The sequence below is a fragment of the Chiloscyllium plagiosum genome, unplaced genomic scaffold (assembly GCF_037043375.1).
Source record: "Chiloscyllium plagiosum isolate Xiang-an unplaced genomic scaffold, Cpla_swu_hap1 HiC_scaffold_35, whole genome shotgun sequence".
Lineage (NCBI taxonomy): Eukaryota > Metazoa > Chordata > Chondrichthyes > Orectolobiformes > Hemiscylliidae > Chiloscyllium > Chiloscyllium plagiosum.
In genome coordinates, this window is record NW_028270173.1 from 4695781 (window position 1) to 4709319 (window position 13539).

The 13539-nt window shown below is 41.3% G+C and overlaps 1 protein-coding gene across 1 annotated transcript in view; it reads left to right on the forward strand.

Annotated features, from left to right (window-relative positions):
- Positions 1-12434, forward strand: part of LOC122541397 (uncharacterized) — a 61134-nt gene extending 48700 nt beyond the window's left edge. The window contains exon 9 of the mRNA XM_087979792.1: positions 11092-12434. Within this exon, the coding sequence (XP_087835918.1) occupies positions 11092-12434 (1343 nt within the window). The remainder of the gene's footprint in view (positions 1-11091) is intronic.
- Positions 12435-13539: the final 1105 nt, after the last annotated feature.

Sequence of the window (13539 nt, forward strand, 5' to 3'; positions counted from 1 at the left end):
GGACATTAGTGAAGCAGATGGGGTTTTTAAGGAAACTAACACTAGATTTGTTTTCCATATTTTTATTGAATTCAAGCTTAAACATTTGCCCAAGTCATCAGAACTTTAACCTGGGATTCTGGATGACTATTCTCGTAACGTTACCACAGTTGCAGCATCTTCCCAGGTCAGAGGTGTACTGGAACCTGAATTGATAGCAAAGAACAAAGAAAGTTTACAGCCCAGGAACAGGCCCTTTGGCCCTCCAAGCCTGAGCCGATCCAAATCCACTGTCTAAACCTGTCGCCTAGTTCCTAAGCATCTGTATCCTTCTGCTCCCCACCTACTCATGCATCTGTCCAAATGCACCTTAAATGAATCTACCGGGCCTGCCTCTACTTCCTCTGCTGGCAATGCGCTCCAGGTACCTACTACCCTCTGTGTAAAGTACTTTATGCATGTATCCTCCTTAAACTTTTCACCTCTCACCTTGAAAGCGTGACTTCTCATTATTGAATCCCTCACCCTAAGAAAAAGCTTCTCTATCTACACTGTCTATATACTTCATGATTTTGTAGATCTCAATCAGGCACCCCGTCAATTTCCTTTTTTCTAATGAAAACAAACCTAACCTACTCAACCTCTCTTCATAGCTAGCACCTTCCATACCAGGCAACATCCTCGTAAACCTTCTCTGCACCCTTTTCAAAGCGTCCACATCCTTTTGAATGTGGCAACCAGAACTGTGCACAGTATTCTAAATGCGGCCGAACCAATGTCTGGTACAATTTAAAATTACCTGCCAGCTCTTATACTCAAAGCCGTCCAATGCTTGCCTTCATATCATAGGCCTTCTTGACCACTCTATCCACCTGTGCAGCCACCTTCAGGGTACACTGGACCTCATACTGCTATCGCTTCAGTAGTTCAAAGAGATTGTGGTAACAGTAATGTTACTGGGGGCTAGAAATCCAGAGAAACAATCTAAGGATGTGAATTTGAATCACATGGCAGATAGTGAAATGTAATTTTAATAAAAATCAGAATTTTGTTTTAAAAGTGAACTAATGGTGACCATGTAACTACTGTCGATTGTCGTAAAAACCTATCTGGTTAACTAATGTCCTTTAGGCAAAGAAACTGCCTCCCTTACTTTGTCTGATTGACATATACCTCCAAACCCACAACAATGTAGTTGACTCTAAACTGCCCTATGGGCAAATAGGAATGGATAATAAATGCTGATCTCACCAGTGATGCTCACATCCTGCGGATGAATTTTTTTAAAAGTTTGAGGATACAGAAGGTGTGCAGAGGCTCAGAGGTGGAAATTGTGGTCACAACAATTGCAGGAATACTGCATAGCATCGGGTTTGCATACCAAAAAGGATCATGTTAGTACATTTCCTGTATGCATTTGGGCCCATAGTTACTGATGTCTTCTTGAGACTGAGGTAGACAATGTTACTATTTATTTGAGTCAATTTTCAAGGCATTTAATACATATTTTAGCGAGAAATGGAACCTCGTGGTGCAATTTAATCAAAGGTCCTGGAAGCCTACATCTCAGGAAAATTGTAGATTGCAGCTGATGCACTGGTCAGAGTGACATTGCTTCTAACTGAAACAGAAGATCAAGTACTGATGGAAGAAGTTGAACTATTTTTGACTGTAATAGTGAATTTCAGACTTTATGAGAAATTACAGGAAACTTTTGAAGCTCAAAAAGCAGATGAGGAATACATTATGACTAAATGATTGGTCAAAGTACAGTCCAACTGACCAGAGTGTAAGAAAATATCATGAACAGAAGAAACACCTGACCATAACAGGTGCTAGTGTTTGCTGACAGGATATGAAAACCCATGAGAGAAGAAATCTGGAGAGGAATTTATCGAGGGCGTTCAGAAATTATCAAATGTAGAGCGTACACATGACAGTACATATTGGGGACCAGGCATTTCAAAAATATGAAAGAATTTCATGTTGGTATGCAATTAATAGCCCAGATATCAACAGAGCTATTGATGTTGAGTCTCCCAGATCAACCTTGACAGAACTGAAAAATGTGTTGCTGGAAAAGCGCAGCAGGTCAGGCACCATATGCCCGAAACGTCGATTCTCCTGCTCCTTTGATGCTGCCTGACCTGCTGCGCTTTTCCAGCAACACATTTTTCAGCTCTGATCTCCAGCGTTTGCAGTCCTCATTCCGCAACCTTGACAGAAGTTGGGATTAGACTTAATTGATATCCAAGGGAAAGCACATGTGATACTAGTAGCTTACTATTCCACATGGATAGGGAATTGCACATTGCATACAACCTCAGTGAGTCAGTGAAAACATTTCAACAGACACTTTGCCTGAAACAATCTCACCTGGGAATGATCTGCGGTTCATGATAAGTTCAAGAAGTTAACAGCAGAATCAGGAATCAATGAGAATAAAAGAATTCTCTATTTCATCTACAGGAAAATAGAGAAACATAAACAGTGATAAATCACTAAGGGCTAAAAGCAGTTTGGAATTTAGTGTTGTTAAATAATGGGCATTCACCAGATTTACTCGAGCAGAAGACACAAAAAACACTACTCCCCTTATTAAGTCAGAATCTCAGATCAAAAATAATGTCTCAGGATCATAAAGTCTGAGAATACCTGCAATAGGAAGGACAAAAGATATAATTCTAGATACATAGAGCTATATCAATGACCTCACAAAATGGTACAAGGATTCCAGAAACCCTCATTCAACAGTTCAGAGTGAGCAGTGACAAGTTCCACCTCTGACATCCAGACTTTGGACTGTTGGAGGGTAAATGGTGATAATGTAAATAATTCAAAGAAATTGTTGAAATGTTAGAAAAAAAGTAGGGAAACGCAGTATAATGGTGATGTACATGAAGCTGCAACTTTGACATTATTAGTTATGTGGCATGGAGACTCTGAGAAGAGAGGAATGAAGTAATTGTACTAGGGACCTGTAGTCAATATTATGTATTTTATCACAGGATTATGATTCTTTTATGAGTGGGAACAGTTTCTCACTAATTGTCCAGATTGATCATGATTTTGAAAACTTCTATTAAATCTCCTGTTAGCCTTCTCCTCTGCAAGTAAAACAGCCCCAATATCTCCAATCTCTGTTCTAAACTAAAGTCTCTGATCCTTGTAACCATTCTCCGAACCTGCTCTGCTGTATGCTCACCTCCTTCCTAAACTATATATCTGTACACAGTACTCCAGCTGAGGTCCAATCAGTGTCTTATACTGTTTGAACAACCCCCCTCTTGTGGACACCATGCTCCCTGTCAAAATGAAGTTATGTTTTAAAAGGAGCTAATAGACTTCCTTGAGTTAATCAAAGAGTGAATGTATTAGTCCCCACAGCCACAGCCACAAGAAATAATAACAACACAGATACACACACACTCTAAGCATCACCTCAGTGTTGAGGAAATTAAGAGAAAGAATTTTGAAGGACTGAATATATTTGCACTTGGAAAGACAAATTAATCAGGGATAGTCAGCATGGATTTGATAAGGAAAGATTGTGTTTGGTAAATTTGATCAAAGTTTTTGAAAAAGTAACTCGGAGTGTTGACAAAGATAATGCATATGATCTTGCCTACATGGACTTTAACATAGTCCCTCATGAAAGACTGGTCAAGCAAGTAAAAGCCCATGGGACCCAAGGCAAAGCAGCATGTTTGATGCAAAATTGGCTGTGAGGCAGGAAGCAGAGGTGGATGGTAGAGGGATGTTTCTGTAACTGGACGTCTGTTTCCAGTGAAATTCTGCAGGGCTCAGTGTTGGCCTTGCTATTTGTGGTGTACATGAAATAATTTGGAGTTAAATGTAAGGGGATGATTAAGAAGTTTGTGGATGACATGAAAATCAGTAAGATTGATGAGGATAGCCATAAAGTGCAAGAGGGTATTCACGATAAAGGTAAGATAGAGGTATGAGTGGCTATTGGATTGCTGGAAAATGAGGCTGGGGAAGTAATAGGGAACAAAGAAATGGTGGAGGAACTGAATAGGGACTGAGATGAGGAGGCTGTGGGGACAGACTCCTTGTGTATATTGAAGGCTGAGATAGGTACAGTCTTATACAGTAAGAGGAATCAGGGGTTATGGGGACAGGGCAGGAAATGGGATGTGAGGAATATCAGATCAGCCAGGAATGGCAGAGCAGGCCCAAGAGGCTGAACTCCTATTCCTATTTTGTATGTCTAGAAGATTTACCAGGATGCTGCCTGGACTGGAGAGCCTGAAATCTGAGAAAAGATTGGACAGGCTGGGGTTTTTCCCCTTGGAGCAGTGAAGATTGAAAGGAGTTCTGATGAAGATAGGTAAGGTAAATAGGAAAGCACTTTTTTCCTGTTAGTGAATGCGTCAGTAACAGGGGGCATCAATTTAGTCAGCTGAGAGGGGAGTTGAGGAGAATCTCTACCACCCAGACGGTGGTAGAGGCTAGGACATATTGCCTGAAAGGTGGTTAAGTCAGAAACTCTTGTACATTATGCATTGTTTAAATATTCACTTGTGTTGACATATGGGTAAGAGCTGGAAAATGTGGTTAGTCATCTTTGTTACCAGCACAGACACTTCCTGCTGTGCAGTATACATTTATGAGTCCAATTAAGTCTAAGAAATAAATCTAAGAGGAAGGCGAACAAATATTTAAAGATGTGCTGCTCAGTGTCTAGATTGTTCATAATAGGTAGATAGTCGAATGTTTCAGCTGTTACACTGGATGTTACTGAAGCATTGGCATTGGCGGCTGAACAGTCGATTTTGAGACTCTCGGCTTTGCAGTTTGAGTGAAATTCTTTTCTTGTGGTTAATTTCAACAGTGGCTAGCTGGCAGCACTCACAGTTAGACAGAAACCTTTCACAGAATCACAGCAGCGTTATGGTGCAGAAGGAGGCAGTTCAACCCATAATGTCTGCATTAGCTCTTCAAATGAGCATCAATTCCTGGTGCCAATCTCTTGTTCTTTCCCCACATCCTTGCCTCTTAAGTCTATTGAAATAACAATCAAATGCCCCTCTTGAATGGCTCAGTTGAACTCGCCTCCACCATATGTACAGTGAGTGCATTCCAATCCTAACTGCACACTGAAAATAATTTTTCTCACATCACATTTGCTTGTTTTGCAAATCACTTTAAATCTATTCTGTCTTGATCTTGTTCCTTTTTTGATTGGGAATAGTTTCTTCCTATTCACTCTGTCCAGCCTGCTTATTATTTTGGAAACATTTATTAGATCTCCTCTTCTCTCCAAATGGAACAGTCCCAACCTCTGCAAGCTATCCTCATCACTGAAGTTCCACATCACTGGGACCATTCTTGTGAGTCGCTTTTGCACTCTTTCCTATAATGTGGAGCCCACATCTGTTCACAGTACTCCAGCTGAGGTCTAACAAGTGTCTTATACAAGTTCAACATCACCTTCTTGCTTTTGTATTCTGTGCCCCTATTTAAAAAAAAGTCCAGAATGCAGTATGTTTTATTAACTGTTGTCTATCAACCTGTCTTGCCCCTTTCAATGATCTCTGCATATATGCACCTAGCTCCCTCTGCTCCTGCAGCCCCTTAATCAGAGAATCACTGAACATTGGGCCCATTGTGTCTACACCAGCTCATTAGCTCGTGCCAATCTCTTTTTAATTTCCCCAAAACCATACTTGCATCCAAATAATCATCTGATATTCTCTTGAATGTATCAGTTGAACTTGCCTCCACCATACTTCTAGACAGTGCAGTCCATACTCAAACAACTCAGAGTGAAGAAGTTTTTCCTCAATCCACCCTTGCTTCTTTTGCAGATGACTTGAAATCTATGCCCCTCTTGTCTTTGTTCCTTTTACGAAGAAGGACAGTTTCTCCCTATCTACTATTTCCAGCCCGCTATTGATTTTGAAAACCTCTACCAAAGCTCCTATTAACCTTCTTCTCTCCAAGGAGAATAGACTAAACTTCTCCAATTTTGTCCTCATCACTGACGTTCCTCATCCCTCGAATCATTCTTGTTCACTTCTTCACCTTGTCCAACACATTCAGACTTGTACATTCTATTTTATATCAATTTTCAGTGTGCTTCCTACCAAAGGCATCAGCTCACACTTCTCTGCTTTGCACCTCATCTGCTACCGGTCCACCCACTCCACCAACATCTCAATGTCCTTTTGGAGTTCTACACCATCTTCCTCAGTTTACAATTCTTCTCAAGTTTTCTGTTACCTGCAAACTTTGAAATTATACCCTGCCTATCAAAATCATTAAAAGACATCAGGAAAAGGAAGTGTCTCAATATTTACCTATGTGGAACTATGAACTTTTCTCCAGCCTGAAAACTCTGACAATTCTGTATCCATGTTGCTATTGTTTCTTTTATTCCATGGTTACAATTTTCCTCACAAGACTGTTCGATGGCACTTTATCAGATACATAGAACATAGAACAATACAGCACAGAACAGGCCCTTTGGCCCACGATGTTGTGCCGAACATATGTCCTAGCTTAAGCACCCATCCATGTACCTATCCAATTGCCGCTTAAAGGTCACCAATGATTCTGACTCTGCCACTCCCACAGGCAGCGCATTCCATGCCCCCACCACTCTCTGGGTAAAGAACCCACCCCTGACATCCCCCCTATACCTTCCGCCCTTCACCTTAAATTTATGTCCCCTTGTAACACTCTGTTGTACCCGGGGAAAAAGTCTCTGACTGTCTACTCTATCTATTCCCCTGATCATCTTATAAACCTCTATCAAGTCACCCCTCATCCTTCACCGTTCCAATGAGAAAAGGCCTAGCACTCTCAGCCTATCCTCGTACGACCTATTCTCCATTCCAGGCAACATCCTGGTAAATCTTCTCTGCACCCTCTCCAAAGCTTCTACATCTTTCCTAAAGTGAGGCGACCAGAACTGCACACAGTACTCCAAATGTGGCCTAACCAAAGTCCTGTACAGCTGCAACATCACCTCACGACTCTTGAATTCAATCCCTCTGCTAATGAACGCTAAATTCAATCCCTCTGCTAATGAACGCTAAATTCAATCCCTCTGCTAATGAACGCTAAACATTCTGGAACATTCTGGAGTCGCTTCTGCACTCTGGAGGTCCATGTGTATCAAAAGAGTTACCCTCATTGAATCTTTCTGTTCCCTCCTTAAGAAAAACTCCAGCAGGTTATTCAAGCACAATTTCCCTTTCATATATCCACATTGACTCTTCCTAGTCAACCCATCTTTTTCCATGTGACTACTAATGCTCCCAAATAATTGTTTCTAGATGCTTCCTCAACACTCATGGAGAACTGGATCTATCTCTGTCTTGAAAACATTAAGTGTTTTGGCCCCAGTTGTTTTCTATGGCAGAACTTTTCACAGGCTCAGTCTCTGGGTGAATAAATAATTGTGAAAATCAGCAAAGATGTAAAGCTAATTGAGACAGTTTTGAATATGAAAGTGTAAATGTATACCCTCCCATAAACCCCAACACAAACACCAGGTAAAGGAAACAGGAAAATAGATTTCACTGAGTGATTCACTTTGAAAAAAGTTATGGAAACAGCCTTTAGGTTCATCTCATCTGCGTTGACCAGAAATCTCAATCTGACCTAGTGCCATTTGCCAGCATTTGGCCCAAATCCCTGTAAACCTTTCCTTTTCATATACCCATCCAGGTGTCTTTTAAATGTTGTAATTGTACCAGCCTCCACCACTTCCTCTGGCAGCTCATTCCATACATGTACCACCCTTTGTGTGAAAAGGTTAAATCTGAGGTCCTTCTTAAATCTTTCCCCTCTCACCTTAAACTTTTTACCATCTAGTTTTGGACTCCAGCACCCTAGGAAAAAGACCTGGGCTATTCACTCTATCATTCCCCCTTGATAAGGTCATTCCTCAGTCTCTAATGCTCCAGGGAAAATAGCCCCAGTCTGTTCAGCTTCTCCCTATAGCTCAAACCCTCCAGTCCTGGCAACATCCTTGTAAATTTTTTCTGCACCCTTTCAAGTTTTATAATATCTTTCCTATAGAAAGGCAACCAGAATTGTATACAGTATTCCAAAAGTGTTCTCATCAATGTCCTGTACAGCTGAAACATAATATCCCAACTCCTGATGCTCTGACCAATAAAGCAAATGTACCAAATGCCTTCTTTGCTCCCCTTCCTATCTACAACTCCACTTTAAAGGAACCAATCACCTGCACTCCAAGATCTTTTTGTTCAGCAACACTCCCAGGCCCAACCCATTAACTGTCTATGATTCCCATGCACAAAGCCATGCCAACTATCCATAATTAATCCTTGTCTTTCCAAATGCACTTAAATTCTATCCCTCAGAAACTCGTCCAACAACTTATCCATCTCTGATATAAGGCTCGCACATCTGTAGGTCTCTGGCTTTTCCTTACAGCCTTTCTTAAACAATGGCACGATGTTAACCAACCCCCCATCTTCTGGTTCCTCAGTCATGGCTATCAATGAGATAAATCTCTCAGCAAGGGACCAAGCAATCTCTTCCCTGGTTTCCCACAGAGTTGTGGGAGGCACCTGCTCAGGTACCAGGGATTTATCTTTGTGTTTTAAGACCTTTAAGTTCCTCTTCTGTAATATGAACTCTTTTGAAGATATCACTGTTTACTTCCCCAAGTTCCCTAGCTTCCATGTCCTTCTCCACAGTAAATACTGACAGAAAATATTTGTTTAGTATCTCAATCTCCTGTGGTTCCACATGTAGATCGCCATTTTGACCTTAAACGGACCCTATTATCTCCCTAGTTACTCTTTTGCCTTTAATATATTTATAGAATCTCTTTGGATTCTCCTTATCTCTATTTGCCAAAACTATGTCATGTCCCTTCTTGCCCTCTTGATTTCCCTCTTCCATGCAACCTGATCCCAGCTGTCTATACCCCTACATCTACCAGCCTTGCCCTTGATAGTAATAGGAAAATACTGTCTCTGAACTCTCTCTATCTCATTCTTAAAGGCCTCCCACCTCCCAACTTCCCTTTACCTCTGAATAATCCATCCCAATCATTTTTGGAAGTTCCTGTCTAATACCAACAAAAGTGGTCTTACTCCAATTTAGAACTTTAACTTTTTGATCAGTTCTAACCTTTTCCACATTAATTTTAAAACTAATAGAATTCTGGTCACTTGCCCCAAAGTGCATTCCCACTGATACCTCAATCACTTCTCCTGCTTTATTTCCCAACAGAAGGTCAGGTATTGTGCCTTCTTTAGTAGGCACATCCACATATTAAATAAGAAAATTTTAACAAACACTTAACAAATTCCTCCCCATCCAAGCCTTTAACACTGACAATCCCAGTCTATGTTTGGAAAGTTAAATTCCCCTACAATTACAACCCTATTTTTCTTACAGATATCTGAGATCTCCTTAAAAATTTGCTTCTCAGTTTCCTACTGACTATTGGGGTGGCCATACCTTCCTTGTTTTTAAGTTTCACCCATATAACTTCACCGGATGATCTCCCAGGAGTATCTTCCCTAAGTACAGCTGTAATGTTCTCCCGAACCAAAAATGCAACTCCGCCTCCTCTCTTGCCCCCTCTTTCCATCCATCCTATAGCATCTATATTCTGGAACAGCCAGTCCTGTGCATTCCTGAGCTAAGTTTCTATAATAGCTATTATATCGCAGTCCCATGTTCACAACTATGTCCTGAGTTCATCTGTTTTATCTGTCAGGCACCTTGCATTGAAGCAAATGAATTTAATTTATCATTTTACCTTGTTCTCTGCCAAGCTGTTGTCTGCCTTGACTATTTCACTTGGCTCCCCTTACCTATTGTACCAGTCTCAGGCTTTTCTCTTGTCTCAATTGTTAGTTTAATTTAATGCAAAATGTTAAGGTGTGGAATGTTCAGATGGCTGAGGATCTCCGATCACTAGACATGTACAGTTGTCTCAGGGGTCTTTGGAAACGCAGTTGTTCAGGAAGTAGAGACACAGTCCCCCAGACATTCCTCACAAGAACAACACAATTAGTGTTTCAGGTTTCACACTGAATATGCAAATAAAGATTGTTTTTCAAAAACAGGAGAGCTGACTGGGAAGCTTCTTTTCTTCAGACTGAAAACCAAATGCAACTTTCTCACAAAGCTAGCTCTCGGGCAGTCATAAAATCCCCAGCAAACAAGACCAACAATCAGCTGAAACTGCTTTCCAAAACAAACCCTGTTATAGAACATAGAACAGTACAGCACAGAACAGGCCCTTCAGCCCACGATGGTGTGCCAACCACTGATCCTCATGTATGCACCCTCAAATGTCTGTGACCATATGCATGTCCAGTAGTCTCTTAAATGTCCCCAATGACCTTGCTTCCACAACTGCTGCTGGCAACGCATTCCACGCTCTCACAACTCTCTGTGTAAAGAACCCACCTCTGACATCCCCTCTATACTTCCCTCCAACCAGCTTAAAACTATAACCCCTCGTGTTAGTCATTTCTGCCCTGGGAAATAGTCTCTGGCTATCGACTCTATCTATGCCTCTCATTATCTTGTATACCTCAGTTAGGTCCCCTCTCCTCCTCCTTTTCTCCAATGAAAAAAGTCCGAGCTCAGTCAACCTCTCTTCATAAGATAAGCCCTCCAGTCCAGGCAGCATCCTGGTAAACCTCCTCTGAACCCTCTCCAAAGCATCCACATCTTTCCTATAATAGGGTGACCAGAACTGGATGCAGTATTCCAAGGGCGGTCTAACCAAAGTTTTATAGAGCTGCAACAAGATCTCACGACTCTTATAAAAGGTTTCAATATCCAAACTGACTTTTTTTTTTAAAAAAGTCCAGACAGCCGTAGAACTAATTACTCTCTGACTGTAACTGGAAATAAATCCAATTTCCACAATCCTTTTAAACTAAAGTCCTCAAGAAAAGATATGAAGCCTTCATAATAATGGCAATTACATGAAGTATGTCCAATGCCAATCCAAATAAGCCGATCAGTCAGACATGAACTATTCTGTCATACCTTCATAATGTAATTATCAATAATTATTTATTTGTTATGCTTGAACAATGGTTATCTCAGTACATAAAGATTTTTTAAATCTATATACAGAAAAGCCAGAACTACTGGCAGAACAGAAGCCTTCAAGACTACAAACAGAGATTGCTACTACCATCACTTCTGCCTCCACTGCTGGTGCTGTCATGCCAATCACTGCTGCCAGTGATACTGTATCTACTTCCATCGCCACTGCATCCACATGGTCCATTACTTCCAGCTCTGCCACTCGTGCCATGTTCACTAACATTATTGATCCCTCTGCTATTACCAGCCTACCCAACTGTATCAATGTCACACCTAGCACAGACTCCATACCCATCAATATCACAGCTTCTCCCACCCCTACAACCAGCAGCATCACTTCGAACATTCCCAAGAACACATCTGCTGACACTACTCTTACCACTGCTGTCACCACCACCAACCCTGTTACTCCTATCAAAGTCACACCTACCACCCTTGCCACCACTAGACCTACCAATACTTTGACTATGGCTGTTACACCAACCATCATGACACCTACCACCTCTGGGTATTCTGCAGGACCTTATCCTGTGAAAAGCACACATGATAAACTAGTACAACTGTCCATCTCCACACCAGTAGTTGTGGCACAGCAGGAGGACGAAGCATTCGCTGGAACTTCTGGATGGCCACGAAGGCGTTGGCGTGTACCAGTGAGTGATGTAAACACAGCATCACAGCAGGATCTTCTGGCCCTGATGTTCCATGATAAATTCTCCAGGGTACAGCAGGTGGAAAATATGAATGTTGGAGGCCTGTTCCGTGACATACAGTCTGCCATGGCAGAAATGCAGTCCTCCTTCCATAGTGATTTACACAATGTACACGGATGTATGCAGGCAGACATTGTAGATCTGGAATCCAAAATTCAGACTGGGTTTACAGGATTGCAGTGTGTCTTGCAGAGTGGCATAGCTGAACATCTAACAGCTGTGAGGACTGGATTAGGCAACATCCAGGATGTTCTTTACAGAGGTTTGTCAGATATAAGGGAGACAGTTCACAATGGCCTAACCCAGGGAGACTCAAGCATTCAAAAAGTACACACAACAGTGCTAGAGGGTTTAACTCAGATCAGTGAGGAAGCTGACTCTGTAGTCAGCCTTCTCACTGAAGTAGTGGACAATCAAAGCTCCGCACAGTTCAACAGGACTGAAGCCTTTGAAACACCAGGTGACTTAAGGGAACAAGAAGTGAACCCAGAAACTAATGAGGATGTAGCTTCCATTGAACCTGGGTTCATCAAACGTTCTTCAGGTAGACCAGCCCATACTACCTCTGCCAGAAACATTGCAATAACAAAAGAACCATTGGTATCCACGCGAAGAAGTTTACGAAAGAAAAAGTGGAAGGGTAGAAAATATAAATAGTAACTGCACATTGTTTAATAAATTACATTTTTCACAAAGCTTTGACTTACGTTCATTATTTCGTTATATTTTTGTGTGTATTAGAATTGTTGAAAGATGGGTCAGATTGAACCAAGAGTAATATCTCAGACTTGTTTTACACCTTTAGAATTTAGAATGTTTTATTTGTTCATATCAATTAGTTTTGAATGGTTTGAAATATTTCCACTAGGTTGATGTCGTTTGACGTGTAGTTCTGTAAATTGTCTCTGGTTTCTCACAGTAATGTTGCTGTTGGAAAAATCTGAAATGATACTGCACGATGGCAATGTTGTACAAGAGAATCACTGCAGTTAGTTTGCAACCATTTTCAGGGCATGTAGAAAAGGCAGCTCATCCAGAGATGTTGGAAAATCAATGTCAAGTATGTGAAAAGTAAGCTTGTTAACTCAGAGCCATTGTGCTCACCCCACTGAGATCATTCTGACTCCCTAAAGATTAGTCCAATCAGTTTCATTCCCTGTTCTGCCCCTGAAAGTTTACTTCCTTGAAGCAGTCATCTAATTTCCTTTTGAATTCTGAATAGTACACTAATATGACCCATGATACTACATGAAACCATCTCAGACTTAATTGGGAAATCATTGACCATGTGTTGCTGGAAAAGCGCAGCAGGTCAGGCAGCATCCAAGGAGCAGGAAAATCGACATTTCGGACATGAGCCCTTCTTCAGGAATTCCTGAAGAAGGGCTCATGCCCGAAACGTCGATTCTCCTGCTCCTTGGATGCTGCCTGACCTGCTGCGCTTTTCCAGCAACACATTTTCAGCTCTGATCTCCAGCATCTACAGTCCTCACTTTCTCCTAAATCATTGACCATGTTTTGCTACTATTCTGTAGTAAGCTGTCCAGGGAGGTGGCACATCACCAGTTAAGCCTTCAAGAAGAGGAAGTTTTGTGAGTCTTTATCCATGTCTGATCAAAAGTTCACCATAAGCAAAAATAGATTATGAATCTAAGTTTGTAATTTTGGGGCTATACCTGTCCCTGAGATGAGCTATTGATTTATGTACCTATGCCATCACTAGGACTTCCAATGTCTACGTCTAATTCTAACTCTGCTCAGA